We start from the raw sequence: 24,758 nt of genomic DNA, 5'->3' as shown, positions 1-24,758 counted from the left end.
TATTTTGTCATGTTTATTTACCTTGAACTAAGGGAACTCCGCCTACTCTTCATGGCTCACAACATAAAATGAGTAATGCTAATTGCTGTAACAGCAGAATACAGCAAAGAGGCTGCCTCTGCTCACTTTAAATGTAACACTACAGCCTTTTATTACATTTTATCTGTGCTGTGTACTGTAGCTGCTTTAAAATCCATACACACCTCAAAAATGTCCTGAAAGGGATAGTTCAGATTATTTGAAGTGAGGTTGTATGATGTACTTGTAGATAGACCTGCAGTAGATGGCTGCCAACATGCCCCTAGTTTGGAAAAGCAGAGAGGAGCACCAACATGGAAGCTGAGTAATGTATACTCGTGGACAGGGTCACCAGCAAAACACATTTTAGCTCCTTAAAAAGGTAGATCTGAAAGAAATATGTGTATAATATTTAGAAAAAATTCACAGCTTTACTTTGCTGTCAGACAGGCTTTTCTTGTGGGAAACTGCCATTATATATTATAAGTATATTATAAATAACTCAACCAGACTCCTTTGGCAAAAACAGTAATTTTACCTCACAGAACATGGATGTTGCTGATCTTCCGGAGCGTCAATCTATTAGTTTGTTTGTGTTATTGTGTGACTTTTGGTGAGTCTGAACTAATGTTTTAAAACACCCAAGTCACACAATGACACAGACAAACTAACTAATCAAGACAGCAGGTCCAGAAAATCCTATGTTCTGTGAGGTAAAATGACTAATTTCTCCAGTGGAGTGTGGTTGATTTGGAGAGAGCAATATTTGGTTTTATACAAAAGTGGTTTTCCATCGGAAAAAGCTGCATGACGGCAAAATGAAGAGGTGAAAATATTCTAAATGAAGCATGCAGTTGAAGTGTAAGCGCCTCCTGCTTCTCCAAACTGAGGGTGAGCTGAACACCATCTACTGTAGGGAACACACTCTTTCTTGGTAAGCACCTCCTACTACCTCACATTAAATAATATGAACTATCCCCTTAACTTCATTACTGGTGACATACTGATTGGCTTTTTTTTGATTGGCTGTGTGCGTTAAGCATTACAACACTGGCTATATGCATTCTATCGCACTTCATAGCATCTGATGCCAAACTGCCTGGGTTTCATTATTTACTGGTAAAATACTTGCACTCTTCATGACCAATAAGTTAAAACACTGGCTCCAGATTTATACATGTTGCCATACGGGGGCAGCATCATCTCTCTGGAGGAGCTCCAGTGTGTGTGTACGTGTATGTATTTAGGAGGAGGAGTCCTCCTCCACAGGGTGGAGGGCGTGCCTCTTCAGCAGTGTCTTTAGTATTTCCACCTCGCGCTCTGCTTCCTTCAGCTTCCTACGTAGTGTTTCGTTGGTTTTCTGCAGCCTCTGGTTGTCCTGGGAAAGACACAAGAGATTTGAATGATGAACAGTAACTGGTGGTGCATTTAAGTACTGTGCATATCACAATACCAGAATTTTAAACTTTGCTAATGATAGATTAAAGAAATTACATGTGATACCTCCTTCACTACCATGACAAAAAAGTCCTATGCACATAAAATAATCAACAAAAAAAACAAGCAGGACAATTAAGACTGACCTGTTCTTGAATGAGAACTTTTTATAGCTTTTGTATGTTTGATACTATAATTAATGGCGCTATAATACAATTTTAAACATGTGGCATCAAAAAAGTATCGATACTTTCAGCAACCTTAGTCCTGACACTCACTAATTCCAGAGATTCATAGGTGGGTTTGCTCTCTTCTTCTGGCTCCTTAGGCACAACAGACACTCTGTTTTCCCACTTGGCACAGTGTCGCTGTTTTCTCTGGGGCACGGGGCTGGGGCAGGAGGTGAGGGTGGGTGTTGCTGGGACCAGCAAAGACGGCTGTGGGGCGCTGGTCTCAGGGGCCGCAGCAGAGGAAAGATGGGGACCCTCTGTCTGGGTGCCACTGTGGACCCTCTGAGGCCTCAAGTGGGAGGTGACGGGAGACTCTGGGCTCCAGTCTTTGCTGTCAGCTGGCGGGTAAGGGAAAGGACATTCTTCTGAACCTGGAGAGTGCACCATCATTGGGAATTATTTTACATGAGACGAATGGAAAATGCAGATTGTAAATAACTTGACTTTTCACTTTTCAGTCTTTTATCATGTCTTAAAGGAAGGAATAGTTCAGACTGCAGTTGTATGAGGTACTTAACAGTAGTCAGTGTATTAACCACAGTAGACGCTAGTCGGCATGTCTCCAGTTTGAAGAGACAGAAGAACACCAGCATGAAAGCTAAGCAATGTACTGCTGTGGACGGGGTCAGCAACAGCAGGTATTTTAGCCACTTAAAAAATGTCCACCTAAAAAAAAAAAAATCTTTCTTCAAACCAACCGAACTCCATAGGCGAAATCAATAATTACAGAACAGAGGAGTTGTTGGGCTACTGCTGCCTCGAGCATTTAGTTTGTTTGTGTTATTGTGTGACTTTGAGGAATCCAAACTATTTTATAACACTTTAGTCACACAGTAACACAAACAAACTAAAATATCAGGGCAGCATTGGACCAGCAACTCCTATGGTCCGCAAGATAAAATGACAGATTGTTCCTGTGTTTGGAGAGCGATAGTTGACTTGTACAGCAGTGGTTTCTCATCAAAAAATGCTGTCTGGTGGCGCAGTAAAGTGGTGAAAATATTCTAAATATAGTGTATACTTAAACTAATATTATTTTTTTTCACTTGAGGCTTTTGTACGTGGCTGAAATACATTTTGTTGCCGACCCTGTCCATAGCAGTCCATAAGTAACACTCTGACTACGGCTAAACTATTCTTTAAAGGAGAACAAGGTCACAACGTCCAAGCAATCAATGACCACAAAACAAAATTACTCAATTCAGTACCTAACAAAAAAAAATCAAAGAAGCCATATGACAAAATAGCACGTCACAAAGACTCATTTGAAGAGGGGCTGTGTTAATATGGCCCACATGTTTGTGAGATGTGTCTTGAATGTCAAGTAAAATCGAAAGTTCTGTTCTGAATATAGTTTCTTTCTTGCAGCAGGTGGGTAGCTTCAGTATTACTGTAAGTGAAATGGTTCCTAACAGCTGGAGGGAAATCACCCAGACAATAGCCCCTGTGCTCTAGTCTTGTTTTATTTAAGCTGCAGCAAATCGAAGTGAAATCATGTAAATTCTGACTTTTTTTGTTTTCTGCACAGTGTAGCAGGCAGTGATTACAGGAAATAACAGTTTAGTGTTTCTGATGAACATTTGGCTGAGAGAGTCTCTGCCACCAGATGGCACATGACTGCTGATGTTACATGAGTGTTATTGTCTTCATGCTTCAGGTGAGAGTGAGCCTCTGTGGGAACTTGTATAAGACAAATACAGTCTGTTTGTTGTGACTGAGTGCGGAGTAATACTGTGAGTGTGGGTGTGTCAATGGGACTGTTTGTGCTGCTAATGGACCCCATCGCTCATCATCAAACCCACCCTCTGAGGTGCCTGTGGTAACAGGTGTGGAGCTCGGCGTCGGACTGTCGATGGCGTTGGTCACTTTGGGGTTCTTCTTGCACTCAAACGCCACCTGGTCCTTGCAGAGCTTGTGGCAGTTCATCCCGCAATCTGCGAACGCCAGAAGAACGCAAACATGTCAGAACAGGAACTAGTCGAACATCGACAAACTGACTTTTCTTTGAACAGTGTCTGCTCTGCAAAATGCAGTTCTCAGAGCTTTGCATGCTTACTGTCAGGCAAACAAATAGCTCTCAGATCTTTTGAGGGATGGGGGAGGGGAAAACTGTGGTTCTGGCTGCAGACTGTTTCTTTTTTTCATGTGCTGCAAGGTTCAGCTAGCTGTGTGCAACACAGAAAACCACAGTACACCTTCTTATGATAGCTTCACTTTACCTGCTCCCCACAAGACACTCTGTGTACCACTCCTCATGTGTAAGCATGATACTGACTGACATTTGGTCACAGATAGATGTGGCACAAAATAGCGTACAATAATTACCTTTGCATCTGTAGCCTTGCTTGATGACACCCCACAACTGTGAAAACAAATATGGAGAAAAACATTACTGAATATAAACAAGCAACAGCAAAAGTAGTAGACTGTGGCACACTCATCCAGCACTATATCAAGATATTCTTGTTTTAATTTGTTAATTCACTTTAAATTGAATTTGTATTTACTCTTATGGATTATTTATGGCTTTTGTTGCTACTTTTTATGGCCACATTTATCAAATTTCGGGCCCTCGGGCCACATTTGGCCCATGCACCCTTTTGTTTTGTCCCACCATGACATTTGACAAACTCACGCTTTTGTTCTCCTAATTTTGAAAGTGCAGTAAAATCCTCACTATAATGGCTGTGAAAGAATATTTTGTGCAGGTGAAAGTACATAATCTGACTTCTACGGCAGTATACCACACAACACTGTTAAGCTTCCTTATTAAATTCTATCAAAATGTCTTCATCTACAAAGGATTACTTTACAGTCTCCGTCTTTGTTTTAAATTCATGCTCCCCAAATTAAGCATATGGATGTTTTTTAATTTCTTGAAACGAATGCAGTTACTGTTAAGCAGATAAAGTATTAGTGCTTTACTTATTTTGAACTTTCATGTTAGACTTAGAATGTAAATTTTCCATAATATATAGTACATTTGAATGTGATGTAATTTCATGCAACAGCTACATTTATTTTTGGCCCACAGCCCTCCATCCAGATTCATTTTTGGCTTTAGGAGCTGCAAGCTTTTATTTACTTTTTACGCAGCTACATTGTAAATGACATCTCTACCTCAGTGTATTTCTACTTTCAGTTGATATATTTCATCATACAGTGTCATCCTTGAGCTTGTGTGAGGACTTACAAATCCTGAGCAGTTGTCACAGAAGGTGGGTTTCATGTAAGTGGTCTCCTGGAAGTTGTGGACAAATCCAAGACCCAGTTTGGAGCAGATGACGCTGGCCCGCATGAAATAGGCTGTGATCTCCTCTCTGCTGACGAGGCCCTCCCTGGACAACCACAAAACATACACAGCATGATTTACCAGAGGAAATGAAGCAGTAAATTCTACAGTATGCATGGGAAATACAAGCATTTCGACAGACATTTTCAGGTCTTAACATCATATAATATACATGCACATGCAAAGTGGTATTCCACAAGGTTCCATACTGGTCCTCTTTTATTTAATACACACATCAATGAAGAAGAAAGAGGTGCTTTTCATTTTATATGCTGATGATACCAATATTTTTCTTTCAGATAAAGATGAACATAGGATGATAACCCATATTAACAATCATGTAGATCAATCATTTAATATTTATTTAATAATTATCCAGTAATGTAAAAGAAAAGTGCTGATATGATCTTCAGGTTTAAAAATAGAACCCTATCAGATCACCATCACACCATTCTCATTACTAAGAATATGCAAATATGTTTCCAATGTTAATTACTAGTAACTCCTGTAATCATCAATGATCAGTTTAACTGGAAAAATCACATCTCTAATGTGTCCAATTAAGTTTTAAAAAAACAAAAATAAGAAATATCTTAATTTGCGATTTATCCTTTCATATCTTACGGCAATATAGTATGAGCAAGCACATATAAAACAAGTCTCTATTCCAAATTTTCATTACAAATAAAATGTATAAGAATGGTCACCAACCTTAGTTGGAGTGCTCATATTGCTCCATTAGTTAAATCTCGTGATGTTTCACATAGTCAGTATTAATAAACTTCAGATAGGTACTTCTGTGTTTCAGTTTCTTAATAATTCACTCCCCATTTCCTTTCTTTGTAACAAGGTCTCACATACAGCTATCACACTAAATCTGATCGTATATATAGTCAGTACTACAGAAGTCTCTGCAGTCACATTGTTCACACCACTTTTTTCTCCGTACAAGGTAAATAGATTTATTTACATTCCAAACACATGTAATTGTGATCCTTGTTTTTATTTCTTTTTTCTGCCTTGGTCTTTTTCTTTTCAGTATGCTGTGTGGGAATCATATTCTCTTCTCTCTTTTAGTTTTTTAAGCACTTGTCTGTTTGTAAATTGTGTCAGTATAGGTGTCTTTAATTTCAATGGGTTTCTTTTACAACAAAGAAGCCCTCTGGGTTTTTCCATCCCACCTATGCCTTATTTTCTATGTTATTGTACATTTCACCTCTTTTGTTTTATTATATGAACAAATAAGTAACATAGGAACATATTTTAATGTTTGGTTCGACCTGATTTATGCATGCCTGCAGTCACCCATCTGTCACATACAACACCACTTTGCCATTGTGTAATGTGAAAACAGTAACTTCAACTCTGGTGGTTTTCATGTCAGGGTCTAAAATGAGAAATCACATGTGCGTCTGTGGTTTGTGAGCATCATGTACCACTGGACGTGAGATATAAAACAGTGAAAATGTAGTGGTGGTGGGTTAGGGTGAGCTCTGCAGCTATTTTATAAGCTTCCTGTTGCTACACTCATCACTACAAATACCACTTTTTTTTTTTCTTCCTTTCCCCTGAAGTCACAAATGAACCGAGTGCGTGACCTGTCAAACACTCACTTCTCTTTGTCCATGACACAGAAGGAAAACGGAAAGCTAGCAGCAATTTTCTCAAATTCCCCTTGAGAAATGAAGCCGTTCTCGTCGTGATCGTAGTTCTTAAACACGGACTGTGAAAGACAAGAGGCAAACACCATTGTTGCTCGACTATTAGTGAACAATAGCAGCAAGAGCGGGGCTGTCAAAATGGCAGCATCCAGAAGAATAGTTAAAATAAATGATTATGGTTATATAACAGCATTGCTGAGTAGCTATGCGGAGGCTACACTTGAAAAAAGGAAGCACTTACATCCACCATTCTCTGCACATGTTTGCTGATGGTTCGGGGGTCAGGTTTAGGAGCCACTCCTGATGCCCAGTCCACAACCACTGGAGGTCTAGAGGGGGTGGCTGGCTAATAGAAAATTAATTAGTCATTAAAAACAAGCCTGACCGGGCAGATAAACATGTAGAATATCATCTGAGCAAATCTGTTGCACTAAACCTATTCATGACCTGTTTATCAAAGGAAGAAGCTACACCATGAGCTAGCGCAGAGTCAGATACGTTGAGTATACGCTGAGTAATGATTGGACGGATAATTAAGTTTTGGACCTTACACTGAGTTAAATGAGTAGATTGATACTACATGATATCCTCATGTCTGTAAATATGTAGCCAGCAGTCAGTTAGCTTGAATACTGGAAACAGTGGGAGCCAGCTAGCCTGTGAACAAGCTAGAAGTCACATAAAATTATTAAAGATGTGATGCTCTAAGGAATAGTTTGAACTTTTGGTAAATACACTTATACTCTTTCTTGTTGAGAGTTAAATAAGACAATTAAGACCAATGCCATACCTATATGCTAAATATGAAGTTACAGCCAGCAGCTGGTTAGCTTAGCTTAACATTGAGACTGGAAAAGAGGGAGAAACAGCAAGCCTGGGTCTGTCCAACGGTAAAAAGACTACTTGCCATTTACAACTGTTGTGTGCTGCAACAATTCCTTGTCTCAAAAAGTTTTTAGACCTTTTAGACCTGTTGTACAGATTACACAAATCAGACATTACATGTTGCACTAAAGTGCGCTTTAGAGGTGCTGGTAGGTGGGTTTTGACAGAGCCAGAGCACCGCCTCCAAACACCAACCGTCCAATCATAGGTTAGCAACCGTAACTAGTGCTGTCAAGCTTTCTGTTTCTCTACATGTTGAAGCAGCGTGCAGGACGCTCTGAGAAGAGCGATGCTCGGCATTTCATGAGTCTGGACTTTGGCATCTATTTTGCAATCTCTCAAAGACATGAAATAAAAGAGCACACATGTGGGGAACACTAACACTAGCCAAAGTCACCCTCCCAGTTTAATATGAACTGTTGTACTGTACTGCACTTGTCTTAATGTCCTATTGTGTGTATATTTTAACCATTCAGTTCTATATCTTCTTTTAATGTTATTTTTCACAAGTTGTCCTATGTCTCTTTGTAATTTATATTGCACTGATAAAAACGTTAAGTGTTTGTGCCTCTTTAACTCACAGGTGCTTTACAGTTCTTGGGTTCCCTGGTGTAGGAGAGTTCGTAGATCTCATCCTCAGTGTAGTAAAGGTCCAAGGACAGCTGTTGGAAAGGAGACAACACATGTCAGCACATGGGAGACAAACAGAAAGAGAAAGAGCTGTGTATGTGTAGATGTTTCTCCTTGAAACATGTTTTTGACAAGGGCAAAATTAGGTCACAGGGTAACTATTATCTCTTCATGGGCATTCTGTCGTTCAAGTACGATTAGAGCATCGCACACAGATAACACAACAATACAGCAATCTGAACTCTCTCTCATTCACACTCAGTTCGTCACCCACACACTCATAGATCATAGACTCTCATCACACCCACACAAGCGCGGACAATCCACATGCTGTAGCGCACTCATTTGCATCTGTGCTTGCCTTCAATACAATCCAGTGAATCACATGAAGATACAGAACAATTTAAAAAGAAAAGCTGCACTACCGTCAGCAGATGGACAAGGTCCTTGTTAGCGTCCAGCCTAGGGGGGATCTGCTGGAGCTGGATCAGCTCATTAATGTGGCTGTAGAGCGCCTGGAGCTTCTGGACATTCACCTTGTTGTCCTCTACATAGTCTGACATGGCCTCATTGACCGAAATCAGGTCTTTGAGGTGGACACCTAGGATAGGGATTTTGAAACCTGTACACCTGTTGTAAGCTTGTCTGTAGTTGTCATAGTTCCTGCAGGAGGACAGCAGGTCTGTCATCTCGTTCAGTACCTGAGGAGTGAAGACAATTTTTTGTAATGATTAATGCAAGGGCCAGGGCAGGAATTTCATTGTAGGCATGACAGCCATGGTCCTCATGCTCTCTCACTTTGGCCTTATGCCTCTCAAGTAGCCTTGATGCCCCGCACACACTGCCCCAGCTGATTTTGCCATTTTCTCTCTCCTATAAATATGGCTTGTAGACACCAAATTCTGACTGGACAACATCAGGAGAAATGCTGTGCACATTATCAGTGGTGGATTAGATTCCGAGCCTGGTCTGAACCACTGGAAAAACGGGATATTTAAAGGAAGTTCACCCCAGAATCATAAATACATACTTTTCCCCTAGCCTGCAGTGCTGTTTATCCATCTAGATTTTTTTGTGTGAGTTGCAGAGTTTTGGAAATACCAGCAATAAGAGATGTCTGCCTTCTCTCTCATATAATGTGGCTAAATGGCACTCAGCCTGTGGTGCTCAAAAAGACCAAAAAATTACATTTAAAAAATTCAAAACAAGAATCTCCTTCCATAAACCATGATCTGGTTACTCAAGACAATCCATAGACCTTAAGACCTTATTCAAGTTGGAACTATTTTCTTTCTGCAATAGAAGGCCTGTGGATTATCCCTTTAACTATTACAGACAGAAGAAGAGGCAGCGTGTTCAGGACGAGTGTTATAAAGGGAGCATGTGACAGAAGTGTTCACATTTAACTTTCTTTGATCATAAAGCCTGATGATACTCTACAATTCTGTGGTTTGCACTGCAGACCGGAGGCTCTGTTAACAGAGACAAACGGTTAGATCTGCTTTATATGCGCTGTCTCCTCTTCACTGCACTGCTGAATGCACTGTCTCTCACTATGGAAACCCATTACCACCAACGTAATTTAAAAAACGATCCTGTAAGTCATTATAATGAGAAACTTTTTCAAAATAATGAGTTATTGTCTCAAAATAATGAGAAATGTTATCATTATTATTCAATGTCTATTTTGAGAAAGTTTCTTAATATTTTGAGATACTAACTCATTATTTATCGCACGCTATTTAGGATGTCATTATATAAACTGACCTCTGACAGATCCAGTGCTGTTGTACTATGCGTTAACAAATTAGTAAAAAATCTAATAAAACTAAAATCATCCATAACCCTTAAGTGAAGTTTATTACATTATTTCTATGGATTTAAGACCACTGTTTTGATTGCTTTGCTGCTCTGGCATTTGGTTTTTTTGCACTCAAAAAGTTGACAACTCAAGGTCCAGTAAGGTTCACACCAATTTTAACCCCATTTTAACTGAATAAAAACACAACTTTATTAAAAAATGTACTGGATGCACAAAGGACTGCATGTTACAATTTGCTGATTTTCTATGGGCAGCAAAGAGTAGCTTGTTTTCTCTATCAGTAAACACAGTGGCAGAGTAGTTTAGGAAGTTATGAGTAGACATTTATGATCAATTACGTGACAGAACTAGAATTTTCACCACATACTCTGTGCACAGACAAAACTGACAATACTCAAGGAGCCGTTTTCACCAGGTGTAATTCAAAGTCCAATTCAAAGTGACAGAAGAGTTGAGTTTGTGTCCAATGTACAGCTAACTAATGCATAAAAAAATGCACTGTATTTTTTTTAAGTATGTTGAAAATATGTTAGTAATGAAAATAAAAAAAGGACATTTGAATAAATAGAATAAAAAAGCCAATATGAGTTTCAGATTCCTGGCCCAAACTGGTGAAACTCCAGGCCTGGAGAAGATGTTATGGCTCTACTGTCAGCTGGATCTAACGGAAGTTGGAGTCATTTACCTTGGTGACCTCGCTGGGTACATGTGAAGTGGTGTCCTTCAGTCTGGAGATCGAGCTGTGACACAGCCCTCCCACCACCGCCATTAGTGTGTTGTAGTTGTGCATAAGATGTAGACTCTGGTGGACGCACACAAACAAGCACACATATCAGTCAGTCCAGGCACACACGTATAAACACGCACAATTAAACTTGTTCCAGGTAGCCCTGGTTATATAATCCACAACACTGCAGTTACATAAGCCACTTATATTGTTGCCTTTTTCTTACTGTGCTCTGATATCTCACTCTTTTTTGGAAGTGCTTTTTTTCCCTCTCTTTTCAGTTCTCTAATTCGTGCTGTCACTGGAGCATTATGGTGTGAAATTCGTTTCCACACCCGTGGGTTTTGAGGTTGACAGCAGTGAGCAGCAGCAGACTGGTGCATTAGTGTTACAGTGCAAGAGGTCCTCCAGAGTACAAGCCTGCCTAACGGCTCCCTTAAGCCAGCGCCTCGCTTCTCAGCAGGCTGCATGCAGCTTCACATTGGAGTGGTTTGAACAAGCGAGGCCTGATCAGCGACTACGCTCACGAGTCATTTCTCTCTTTTCCACTTCCACAAACTCCTCAGTGTGTAAGTGTGTTCCACTTGATGGCTCCATTAGGTTGCATTCAGTTAGTATTTTTCTATTGGTAAAATCTTCTGATACGCTAAAAGCCTGCAGCAGAGCTCTTGAGAATCATTACCAGCTCTCTGTGAATATGCATTATGCAACTACCAATTATGTAGCATCTATAGTGTTGCTCAGAATGTGACAATAGACAGTCATTAGTTAGGTGTGGTGTGTGAACAGTAGCACGTAGTTTCAAACAAAGAGGAAATGTGTCAAATATAGTTCCATGTTTTTTTTTTGCTCAATGAAGAACAGAAACAGCATGCGTGATAATGAGGGGCTGATTGAACCACTACCTGGGCCACGTGGATGAACTTGGTAAAAACCTCAGCCCTCAGCTGAGCGGTCGGCCTGCTCAGCACCATGAGCTGAACCCACTGGGAGATACCATTACACAGGGCAATGGAACGCTCCATCACGGGGATGTCCTTCATGCAGCAGTTGCGGATGTAATTCTGATAGTCTACAAACTGGCAGAGAGGGCAGAGAGATGAGCATGAAGTGCTGCACGGAAACTGTGAGGCATTTTCCCCGGGGAGGAAACACCTAATGGTTTTTAGGGCACAGAGATGCATGTCAAATAAACGAATCACCAATGTGCAAAAAGATGAGCTATAAAAATGATTTTTTATTATGTAGACTCACTGATATCCTGCAGAAGGACTTGAATTCCAGGAAGGTGAGATGCTCAGCCAGCTCAATGGGCTCCAAGTGATCAAAAAGAAGAGAGACTTTCCTCTTTTTGCTGCTGTTAGCTTTGATCTTCTGGCTGGCCTTCCACGACCAGTCCCGCTCATTTCTAGAGCATGCCATCAAACATAACACAACCACAATTTCAATCAGCAAATGCAATTTTATAAATTGGAAAATGAAAGCTTTGGACATTATCGCAAAGACTCATGTTAATGTGGTTTGGTGTTGCTCATTATTTAAATACCCATTATTCCTTAACCTCCTTGATTATGGGGATCATAGTTTGACAGGACACCCATAAGTACATGTACATTTTGCATTTACATTAAATTGTCCATTTGATATACGGGTGCAGCCAAGAATTGTCCAGTTTGGATCTGAAATAGGGCTGAAATGATTAGTGGATTGACAGAAAATTAACTGGCACAGTTTATGTATTTCCTTAACCAATATTTGAACATGTTAATAAGCAATACTAGATTCATTATTAATAATTAACAAGATAGAAAATAATTATTTTTTTCTCAAAATAACAGCTTGTCTGCCTGTTCTCATTCAATGACTGGCAGCATCTAACAAAACAATGTGAAATGGGGTCTTGTCGGTTAAAACAAATTTAATCAGTTAAATTTTTATGGCAATTTATTGATAAATGATTAATCATTAACATCCCTAATTGGCAACATGTTAGATACTTCAATATCTTTGGATTTGGGGATGTGAGGTAAAACAAGATATTTAGAGGATGTTGCCTTGTTGCCTTGAGAAATTGTGACAGACATGGATTTTTCTGGCATTTTATAACCAAACAATCAATTAGTTAATTGAGAAAACAAAGCAGTGTTCCTTTGTTCATTATATTGCATAGAAGGTTATTCTTGACATATTGTAACTAATACAGTAAATATGTTGTCAAACTGTAACATAAATCTTCTTTGATCTAACTTTGACGCAACGTTTGCAGCCTTAAAGTTACGTTGTTCACACAGTTCAAAGTCTGTATTCTTGATCGTGACTGATTTCAGTATTTTCCTTGACTGAACAAACAACTGATGAAGTTGTGAAGGCCTAATGTCTCAGTTGCCAGCTGGTCAGAGATTAACACTTACATCCATTTCGTCTCTAGGAGAGAGCAAAGATGCTCCTGTCCGTGCTCCCTGATCAGCTCCCGGAACTCTTCCAGGCTGTCCGACAAGCTGTGGTGCAATCGGAACATCACCCAGAATTCCTGGATCCAGTGCCTGGAGGTCAGAGAAGACATCACACGACATAATACAGAACATTAAAATTTAGACAGGTTAGACTCTTAACATGTGTCAAACTGACCTGATGAAGTAGCATATCCTCTGGCACTCCGTCGGCTGCTCGTTGTCCAGCGCTGTTTTAAATGTGAGAGCTTTAGTCAAGGAGCTGATGTTGACTGATCATGATCATTAATCAAACTAAGGTGTGATTTTATTAGCTACGTTATTATTTCTTCAGTCTGACTGAAATCATTCTGATTAGAATAATAACTTAACTGTTTACATGGAAACTAAATAAAATTATCTGATCTGATAAAGCACTTGTCTGTAGATGCCCCACAGCACATTTCTGGGAACTGAAATCATAATTAGAATGGACCAGCTTTTTATATATAAATATGCAGTTGTAATATGATTTAACACTGTTTTTTTCCTTGTTTTGAACATAATGTTAGCCATTTTGTTGTCTTTTTTCAACTGTTTTCTACTCTCCCTCGTCTGCTTTGTTGGCTGGTTGCAGCTAACTGACCAGTGCATGACGTGTGTGGACTGTGGACTGTCGGGAACAGGATGAGAGTCATTCTTCAGGGTTGAGATAGGACCAGTTTTTTTTTTTTTTTTTTTTTTAATCACGGTGATTTTCTTACAGAAGTGTTTTTGTGGGAGTCCCATTTCATCGTCTCTCCCAAAGCATTAATCAGAAAATAACTTGGTCCTGATTTTCCAACCTCCAGTAAACAAAGAAGAAGTGTTTTCCAACCAGTATCTCCAAGATGTACCCACATCACATCCTGGGACCAATATTAGCATCTTGAGATGTTTTAAGGTTTCAAACAAAAAAGCGGTTCTGTTTTGCTACCACCATGTTCCTGTCCCTCCCGTAAACTTGACATGACAAGTCACCAACCCCCAGACATGTCCAGAAAGATTATCAGAGACAAAATGATCAGATTCAGCATTTACATGGGACTTTTATTTTGATTGGGCTATTATTCTGATTACTTGTGGAATATTAAGGTCCATGTAAATGCAGCTATTCTGTCTGAAAGTTAAAGCTGCTAGAAGGAACTTTTCTATTGTGCTGATTTTGGATGACATTGTGAGAAAAAGTGGTAGTGTTTCCATTACCATAACCACAAATTATAACATCAAAAAATTATCTGAATAAAAACCTTTAACTGGCTAGCGTATACCTTGCTGTAACTTTGTCTGGGAAAATATAAACACAGACTTGTTTCATCTGATTGCAAGGAGAATCTGACCCGGTGGCAGGTATTAAGAACAACTGTATAGAAATAGCCAATATTCTCTCTGATGCTGTTGTTTACTTATGTAGGTCATATAGAAGCATCGGTAATAAACTCAGACTGTTTCGTAACCGGATAAAAACTGCTTGTAGTAGCTTTAAAGCTGGTATTCAACACTTGTTTGGGTGAAAACAGCTTGTCAGTAAATCAGCTGATTTTCACCATTGTTCAGGACAGGTGGGTAAATAATGAACATATGGTTGATACGACTGCAGAGTTTCTTTTGTGCAAACTACTCATTAATAAAAAACTAACAGCAACTAAACAAAAAGGCGAACAGAAGTGGCATTTGGTGATGTGGGAGGAGGCGACTGCATGAAGCAAAACTCTGATGAGCATCACTGAATCATTCTGGCATACAGAAGTCAGTGAATAACAAAATGTACAAAGAAAACACACAATCACTGCCTCATATACTGTGGGACAACTGTTGATTAGAGTGCATTGTTTACTGGCAGGAGTCTAAAGATGTTTTAATAAATGTCTTGTAATTATTTATTAGTATGGCTGCTCTGTCTTCTGTTTTGACCACAAAAACACTTCTTCTATTACTTTATGTACAGTGCACACAAAAGCATTTCCTTATTATACGAAGCAGCTTCTATAAACAGACTGACACTATAGCTCTCGATTGGCAGAAATCAGCGTGAAGTGATGCACATAAAAAGGCTAATTGCGTCATGGGAGCAGACGAACAGCCCACGCAATCCCAAGGCCAGACTGTGATGAAGGCTGTTAATGGCCCCTGTGTCTCTTCCCCTGATCCTAACCCACACACTGAATTTATTTGATGTATCCTTTTGGGTCTTCGGCTCAGAATGAGAGGGTTAAAAATAGCAGAGGGGCATTCGGCGTCGAGCGCTCTGACGTGGGTTTCATGTGAGAGCAGGGGCCTCTTTAAGAGATGGAGGGTCTGTGTTTATATATAGTTGAAGAGGACTTGTATGTGAAAGAGGCAGAGGTAATTAACACCTGAAACCCCAAGGCTGTTCGCCCAGGCCAGTAGGCTCCTCTGAGAGGCTTTGTGACGCCACTGCTGTTTCCTGAATTGATGCAGAGATTACAGGCCCTTCACTCAAGTCACGAGACAAAAAAAACAAAAAAAACATGCTTTTTCCAAGGTGCGAAGAGGCGAAAATGAAAGAGGAAGAATCAAACCAAATACACACTGGTAATAAACTCCCTCCATGTTATTGAATGCATGGGATACGGGGCCCGGAGTGAAGTAAATTTACACAGACTGAGATGTAAAAGGTCTAAAGCAACCGACAGCAGGAGTAAACATGAACTGCCACTTGCCTATCACATTTTACAGTGACAGCTACAGGCTGAATTGCAAGCCAAGTACAAGCTTGAGTTGCCTGTTGCTGTTGACAACCACAGGAAAGCAGCACACAGCAGTGCCAGTGATCCGGTCCCATCTTACATTTGGTGCTCAAAATTGGCCGATGCACTGCCTGAATCATCTGTCTGTGTTGTGATAGCGGTTGTGGCTTTATGTCGGACTGTTTAAAGGATATAGCGTGGTGAGTTTGTCCAGCAGGTCACTGGAGGAGATGAGGTGACGGTGCATGGTCAGGCTGATGTTCAACAGGTGGCTGCTCCCACATACACCGCCATCTGAGTCTGCAAGACAATATGTACAAACACAAACTGTCTACTGCAAGAAAACATGTTCTCTCTTTAAAGGCATAATATGCAACATTTTCCCAAAAAGTAATGTATAGACTCATGTAAATATAATCCCTTTCAGTCATCACTTATGACCCTCTAGTGTTTAGTGGTGCCTGTATCTGTAGAGACACTCGCCTCTGCCTGTATTTCCTTATTTTCTCTCATTATTTTAAGTGCTCACCACACTTTACCAACTAAAAACATTAGTTTTTGACATCTGGCATCCTTCTTACGCATTTATGAACAGCTCAGAAAAGTCCTACTGATTCTACCATTAAAATAAAAGCATTAGTGACACAACTTGTTTAGGTGGTTTTACCAAACCACAATCAGCGGCGCTTGACACATCATATCTAAAATACAAACATGGAATATATCAAATATAAATAAATATAAATATAATAAATATATCAAATATAAATACAAAGCAAGAGTCTTAAATAGGCACATATTGTGTGTGGATGGCACACAGTCTAGGATGTCTAGATATGAGACTGAGCATAGTCTGTGTACATTATGGGTGAAGGGGTGTGACTTTAAAATAGCAAGAAAATGGCAGCTTTCATAAGTAAATTGCTAAAAATTGGATTCAAGAGCTACTGCATATGGACTAAAAGGAGTGGTGATCTTACAGTAGGCTTACGGTTGCAAATTGTAGGCACTTATACCAGACAATACTAAATGCATTTTTTCCCTCAATTTCCACAGCAACATATTGCATAGTCTCTGACAGCACTGCACAGCCAATGAAACATGTAAAGACGTAGAGGCCTACTAAAACTTCTCCTGCATTATAAAAGAATAAACTACTGAAAACATTGGTTGGGAGAGTTTATGCAATTTGATAATCCTGTGCACTTTTATAGTTTGTACCTGGTTCATGAGCTGCATGTCGAAACATCATGTACTGTAGGCTACGAGTCTGTATTGTTTTCAGCTGTCTAATATGAATCTGCCCAGTTTGCTGTCAGATTGTCAGGACAATATAAGCAACATGCACTATAGTTACATTTGGGCCACCAAATTTAGGGGATTGGTGGCGCATGGGGCCAGCGCTTAAAAATGTTAGCATCTATCCCTGATAAATCTCACGTAACTTAACATACACAAATACTATTGGTATAAAAAATAAGTGGCAATACAAAAACATAAGAGGCTGCAAATATTTTCACAATAACCTCAAATTATCCAGTTAAATTTTGACAGTATATTCACTTTGCCTGGTACATTATAACAGGAGACCATCTTTTTAAATAAATGTCCAATCAGAATTACAATCTAAGGTTTTATTTTTCATGCATTTTATCACATTAAGTCTTTGGGTCCATTGTTCCAAGGTAGATGGGTGAGGTTTAAGCCAGTTTATTGTAATCATTTTATGGGCTATTAAGACAAGAACTCTAAACAATATAATTTGTTTTTTCCCCAACTCCCTGAGAGACATATTCCCAAGAATCAACTGATTCAAATTGTCTGTGTAGGTTCAGGATTTCCCCTGTTTCCTTTTTTTATCTTCTCCCAGTAGACTAGAGCCTGACTGATACTGGATATTTGGGGCAAATGTCAATAATGATATTAGTTATCTGACAAAGATATGAAAATGGAGATGGGATATTTATAGTTTAACAATAAACTTAATTGTCCAAAAATTACATCACGGCATTAACAGTGAACTTTTGGTATTTTTTAATAATTATAAATAACTATGAATAAAAATAAACACAAATAGAAAAGAAAATATTAAATATTAAACTTGAATTAAGAAAAAAGTTGAATGAACATAAAAGGCTGCCTTTAAAATAAAAATAAATAAATAAAAAACACTGTGTTTTGTCAAAAGAATAAAGTTGTCCAGTTGGCACATATACATCAATGCCAATATAGACTGATGTAGCTGTAATAGGGCAAATATCAAATCAATATATCAGTCTGGTTCTGCTTGTAATTTAAGGCGATCCTAAAAAATGTGAGAAACATCTCCTATTCAGCCACATCTGGTCCAAAATGTGGAGTGGAGACAATTTAAGAAATATATGTAACTCTTGTCTTAACTGAATAACTCTGATTTGTTACTAGTGAAAACCATAGGAACATGGAAACAGTATTTCCTTCAGTTGACAACAAAGCGTTACGTTAACCAGGTAAAACACCAGCTGCTGCATACACTGTAACATTTCATCATACTATCCACAGACTCATGCAAGATTTGTCTTTTCCTCTGAATGTGAGAACCGCTGCGGCTCACTTGTCTCACTGACTTTTTTGCTTCTTTCCTCCTTGCATATATATCTCACTTCCTCCCTTTGTGACCAGACCACCTTTCCTCTTCTTGGCTGTCTGACGCTACACCACAACTCACAGCTTGAGACCCAAGGAGTGAGACATTTTTCTTGTCAGCTGCTTAAAAAAAAAAAAGGGACTTCGTGTGTACAAAATATTACGTAACGTCACAATACCAGATCTGACCTATAATTGCAGAAAACACATTTTCCTGTCCACTTAAGTGAATAACACGCCACTTATCTTCTGGGAAACTTAAAACCACTGCTACATGCAGTGAATTAGAGGTTAACATACAGAGGAAGAGCATTTAATTGTATCTTTGAAAAATATTATTCATATATCGTGGGAAATTTGAGACTGTTTACATCTTCCTCCTACAATCTGCAGAAAGTGAACAGATTTGCTGAAAATTAGTGAGTTCTCAAGCTGAGCATTGTTTCCCTTTAAGCTTCACCAGTATCTTGACACCATCAAGGACATCAAGCGTCTGTGGGCCCACTTTCAAACCATATCACCTTGGAAATACCTCAGACACCATGGCAACATGTTTTCTAATCTTTGTTATCTGTAAGCAACTCACCACTCCAGCCGCAGCTGACTAATCCAGCCCTCATATCCTGCATGGGGTGTGTTTCTGTTTGTAACACACAGCCACTATACCACCTAAACCCAGTGAATGGCAATGACCTCATCCGTCACGAGTAAAACAGACTAGTGAAACAATGTCTAGTACTCAAAATGACATGTCTGATAATGCTTTGATGCAGATTTATGTATTAATTAATATTCACTTCTCTTCCTCTACTTGATGTGTGGTACATGCAGCAATAAACCTGTTTTACTAACATTACTAATGTACACTCATGTTTTAGTTCAAAACGTGGTAACAATCAGGTGTGAATCTGCCAAAGTCAGACCTAAAGCAAATGCACAACAGGAAGTCATGAGTCTCTGTCAGGTAAACAATTGCTCCATCCTTTTTTTCACAACTTTCCAACCACTAACCCTCCCCGTGCAGGGTTAATTGCGAGAGGAAATCCTCTCCGGACTGTCTGTTCCTGACTGGAAAATTAGGAAAGCTGCTGCCCGCTACACTGCAACTGTGTGATACTGTGTGGTGATAAACACTGCCGAGGGCACACAGTGCCTCGGTGGTAAGGTTATCTATCTTAGTCATCAGCCGCTCCAAGCCTGCAAGTCGCTTTTCCTTGTTTTGACAGAGCACATCAGACTGGATGCTCTCTTTGTTTTAGAGGAATCCAGGTCAGATGCAGGGTGATGTTTATCTCTGTGTGCTCTGAAATAACTTCTATATAATATTCAGGACACACTGTTACTTTATGTTACAGTTTTTCTGTTTAACACTGTGTGAATTTACACTTCAGCGCATTTTCTATCAGGGGTACTGCACCCCAGAGGGTATCTGCAGCTGCTGGAAAAATTGTGGAGGAGCTGATTCTATGACATAGAAGTTCACAAATTGACTTAAAAAAAGATATCCAGGTGCTCCCATGGCTCAGCTGGTAGCATGTACTGAGGCTGCTGGTCCTCTGCAGCGGTAAAGGCAAAAGCCCAAAAAATAATTGAGTGAACACTTGGGCACCACACGAGTTTGAAATAATTAAGAGTAATTTATAAGTGATTAAAATAACTAAAAGTAATGCACAGTTGAAATAATTAGCTAAAAGTAATGAATAAATGGTTTATATATTTATGTAAAAGTAATTATGTATAAACAGTTGAAATACTTCATCTAAAGTAATGGACATTATAACTTTTAAAGAGTTAAAAGCAACAGTAAAATAGTTGTATTAAATAATTAGGTTGAAAAAGCTAAAAAGAAGGGTTGGAATAGTTAGCTTCAAATAATTGGACATTGTGGTTAAAATAACTGAAAGCAACAGTTAAAATGGTTAGCTTAAAGTAAGGTTGAAATTCCTAAAAAGGAACAGTTAAAGTAAGCCTAGAAAAACAGATGGTATGGTTGAAACAGCCAGAAGGAACAGCTGAAATAACTAACCTAAGGTAATCGATAATATGGTTGAAACTGCTAAAAGGAGCTGTGTAAATAGTTAGCTTAAAGTAATGGATAATATGGCTGAAACAGCTAATTAGCTTAAAGTGTTAGCATGGTTGAAATTGCTAAAAAGGAACAGTTAACAAAGTAAGCCCAGAATAATGGATAATTAGGTTGGAACACCTAAAAGAAAAGGTTGAAATAGCTAGCCTAAAGCAACCAATAATATGGATGAAATTGAAATGATTATATTATAAATATTAATGAATATTATGTTCAGACTACAACATGCAGTGAAACCCAGTGCAGTGTGGTCTAAAGACAGTGATGATGTCAGCAGCTATTGATCCACACCTCATAGTGCTCTGCATTTCAAAGGCTGGTCAGCATCTGAGGACCACTGTTAGAGAGGCTGACCTTTCGGCTGAGCCAGGCTTGAAGCTGCCATCAGGTAATCCTTCAAATAACTCTTACGTGCACTCTCACATTTGAAAAGGTGGCAGGACTCGTGGACCTTAGGGGTTCGCCTGTGATGTGGGCCAGGACGTACAGGACTGTGCTCCATTTTATCAGGAGAAGCTGTTCAAGGAAAACCCCAGTCATAACACGCTGTACTCGGTGAGATACCATCATGTGTGGATATGGATCTGACATTTTGCATAGTGACACTGAAATTATTTTTTCTATTTAAGCAAGTACTCAGACCAATGCACGATACTGTACTATGGGGTTCCTTAACGCCTCTTCTGATTAATTCTGCCTCCTTTGCAAAATCTGAAATGAGCAGCAGGCTGTCATTACTGCCCTGTTCTACCTCTCCACAGATAAATGTAGTTATGGGATGTCATTTGATGTGCAGCCCATTGTAACACCTCTCCATTGCTCTTGCTCCATTTGTGTAACCAGGCAACGGCAATTTGAAAGCTTGTCTCTTCAGAAACGCAATCACCATAACTCTGAGAGCACTCCAGACAACTTGATGAAGCCAATGATCTTTGCTTGATTGATCCAACTACAGCCTACTCAATCACTGCTGCTCCTTTTTTCATTTAAAACACCCTCTATATATCTCCCAGACAGTAAAATATTAATATTGATTCATTAAAGCGACAGTTTGGATTATTTAATGTGGGATTGTATGAGGTACTCATCAATAGTCAGTGTACTACACATAGTAGAAGCCGTTCAGCACGCCCCCAGTACGAAGAAGCAGAAAGGAGTACAAGCACAGAAGCTAAGCAATGCACAGCAGCAAAAGGTATTTTAGCCACTTAGAAAAGATCCACCTAAAAAAAATCAACATCACTTTAAGTGGACACTATATTTAAAATATTTTCACAGCTTTACTTGGACATCAGACAGCCTTTTCTGATGGGAAACTGTCATTTTATAAGCCATCGCTCTCTCCAAACCAAACCAAACTCCATGGGTAATGTCAGTAATTTTAACTCGCAGAACATGGGAGTTGCTGGTCTAACACAGTAACTTTATCTGTGTTATTGTGTGATTTTGCTGAATCTGAAATGGCCTTTTAAAACGCTGAAGTCACACAATAATACAAACAAACAGGAAACCAATAATTCCCGTGTTGTGCGACATAAAATTACTGACTTCACCCACGCTGTTTGGTTGGTTTGGGGTGTGCTGACCGCCATCTACTTTAGCTAATACACCAAATATGGATAAGTACTTCAACCAACCCCACATTAAAACCCCCGAACTATCCCTTTAATCTACAAATACACTGCAGCCTACTATTCCAGAAACATTAAAAAAATATATAATACAAGCAATCATCACCTCATATTTTCAACATTTTCAAATCACACTAGCAAAAAATAAAATCAGACTGAAAAGCATAAATCCGACTGATTTCTTCTTAAAAAAATAAATGCCCATGTGACAATAATAATAAATGCAGCCATGATAAGAAAATCCATGTAACTTTCAAATGCAGAGCCTCCCACTCCTTTTGTTTAAAGGTTTGCCCGAACTTGTTTGAGATTTGAAGGAAACGTGGAAAAAAACAAAGACTTCTGGGGAACTACAGTACCCTATGATTCCACATACACGCAACTTCATGTTTTTCCTGCCTTTGAGGCTTATTATCTTATTGTTTCTCAACAACAGAGACAAGTACTGCAGAAAAGCATGAGTCAAACCTGAAAAAAAAAGATTCCAGTGTTACACAAGCATGGACTAGAAACACCTGCTGCACACTTCACTGCAGTATTCCAGCTCGTCAAACTCAACAGTCGAGCAGTGCCAAGGCCGGTCAGCATGGACTTACCAAAGCACTGCAGACAGGCCTGGATGAGCTCCTCCCAGCTCGCCCCCTTGGTGAGGTGTCCCAGGGACATCATGGATTTGCTGGGGGCAGGCTGGGCGGGGCTGGGTTGTTTGTGGAACCTGTGAGGACGGCCTGGAGGAGAAACTCTAGACCTGGAACTGCATCCTGGAGTTGATCTCCTTGAGAAACAAAAGGGAAGTGAGGGGGAGACTGAGGGCTTGTTGTAATGAAAATGAGCATTTCTCTATTTGCATATGAGGATGTAGGGACGTAGCTGTAACACTGGGTTAGTTGTAACACTGTCCGTTTTACCAATCAGAGAAGCGCTGTGGCTATAGCATCAATATGGTACACGACCATTTCCTTTTTGAGCTCATGGGAGAAGTGACGCATGCACATTCATGAATATAGTTTAAACACACACAAAGCGTTTTCTGTCACTTGAAATTCTTTATTCAAACCTGTTTTTTCTTTACTCTTCAATGAAGTTATTTCATTAATTAGATAGCGTGGGTCTTATTTCAGCAAATTGTATCTCACTGTTACATCTGTCCCCAGCTAGTGTTACAGCTCACCTCTGTAGTGGGATAGGTTATAACAACAGAACTCATTGTATTGATATTTACTTAATTTTGTAGTATTTGTCCAATTGAATTTTATTTGTAGTAGACAAATATGGGTACTGTGTATCAAAGTGTGAGACATCTGGCACACACAACTACTAACGTACCAATGCTCAAACAAAAAGTGTTACAACCACCCCCGATCTCCCCTACATCTGTTACAACCCATAATCTTATGAAACCACCACAGATTATTGTTAGGCATGAAACCCATGAAACCATGTGTGTAAGTGTCACAAAAAATGGAGCCATTGTTTGAAGTTAAGAAGAACCCCCCTCCTGTGATTTTGCTATTCATTGTTCTCATTTCCTTCCTATGACTTAGGGAAATACCGGCTGATTGCGGACATCCACTTTAAACTGTTGAATGACCCGTAAACAAGAAGGAATTTGTTCGAAACACGCAGTTTAAGCGCAGCAGGTGAGAAAGTAACAACAAAGTCACGTTAACCCATAGCGCGTTTGTGCGCAAAATAATGACTGGCATCAATTCACTTTTACGCACTTTTAATGCACAAATTAAGGCACTTGACTGTTGATTTATCATAAAGAACAGTCAGTAACACGGCCCTGATAAGTGAAATAATCAACTGTTGAATAGCTCAAGTGCGCACATTTACGCCAAAACCCCCACCTGCCACTCTTCTTTACAACCATGAAAAGATTGTCTGACTTACGCGTCATCTTTTGCCTTTTCGTCCGACGTTACACTTTCGTTTTGGTTTTCCCTTGATTGGCATCCCATGGCGAGGTACTGGGCGACGAGCGGCTGAACTAGGCTGTCCATCTGTGTCCTCCTCGATGGGAGCATTTCATCGCTGTGCTCCTCGGCTAAGTGCGCCTCCGCGGTCTCAGCAGCATTGTGCTGACTCGTCAATGAACGTTACACAATTAAGAGTCACCCAGCTTGTCTGAGAGTGGGCGGCCGTGGTGATGCCGGGCTTGTCACTCACACAGAGTGGGCTTTGCTTTTTCACCAGTCGCCGCAATCTGCGTCAAAAGTCGAGTTCTTACAGGTTTACACTTTACAACTTTAACCAATAAGTTACCAGGAGCGGAGCTGAAATATTCGTGGGGTGGCACAAGGAAGGCATTGAGACTTTAAGGGGTGGGGAATTTAATCGCAATCAAACACATATATCAATGTATGCTTGGAAAAGCCACCAAATGATGATAAACTCATTATTGTGGTGCACAAGTAAAGCATTGAATAGACATGCATAAAGGTGGCAATAGAAATCAATACCTTGTTTTATTTCTAAATCTTCAGATACTCATTTTCCAAATACATGTTTTTTTTTGTACTGAACATACAT

At 39.6% G+C, this 24,758-nt stretch overlaps 1 protein-coding gene across 1 annotated transcript; it reads right to left on the bottom strand.

Annotated features, from left to right (window-relative positions):
* Window positions 1-278: 278 nt before the first annotated feature.
* LOC146310636 (RAS guanyl-releasing protein 1-like) lies at window positions 279-24,401 on the bottom strand. Its single transcript, XM_084742250.1, has 17 exons — window positions 24,120-24,401; window positions 22,820-22,998; window positions 16,076-16,181; window positions 13,331-13,393; window positions 13,114-13,245; window positions 11,957-12,110; window positions 11,608-11,781; window positions 10,661-10,777; window positions 8,579-8,854; window positions 8,105-8,185; window positions 6,880-6,984; window positions 6,591-6,700; window positions 4,879-5,023; window positions 4,011-4,047; window positions 3,488-3,619; window positions 1,734-2,056; window positions 279-1,396 (listed from the first exon to the last, which is right to left on the bottom strand). The coding sequence occupies exons 1-17, from the start codon at window positions 24,251-24,253 to the stop codon at window positions 1,262-1,264; spliced, it is 2,403 nt and encodes an 800-aa protein (XP_084598376.1). The 5' UTR covers window positions 24,254-24,401; the 3' UTR covers window positions 279-1,261.
* Between the last annotated feature and the right edge of the window lie 357 nt (window positions 24,402-24,758).

Source organism: Lutjanus erythropterus, chromosome 18 (genome assembly GCF_056507025.1).
Source record: "Lutjanus erythropterus isolate fLutEry1 chromosome 18, fLutEry1.hap2, whole genome shotgun sequence".
NCBI lineage: Eukaryota > Metazoa > Chordata > Actinopteri > Lutjaniformes > Lutjanidae > Lutjanus > Lutjanus erythropterus.
The sequence above is the reverse complement of the archived record's forward strand: the minus strand, read 5'-3'. Positions and strand labels throughout refer to the sequence as shown.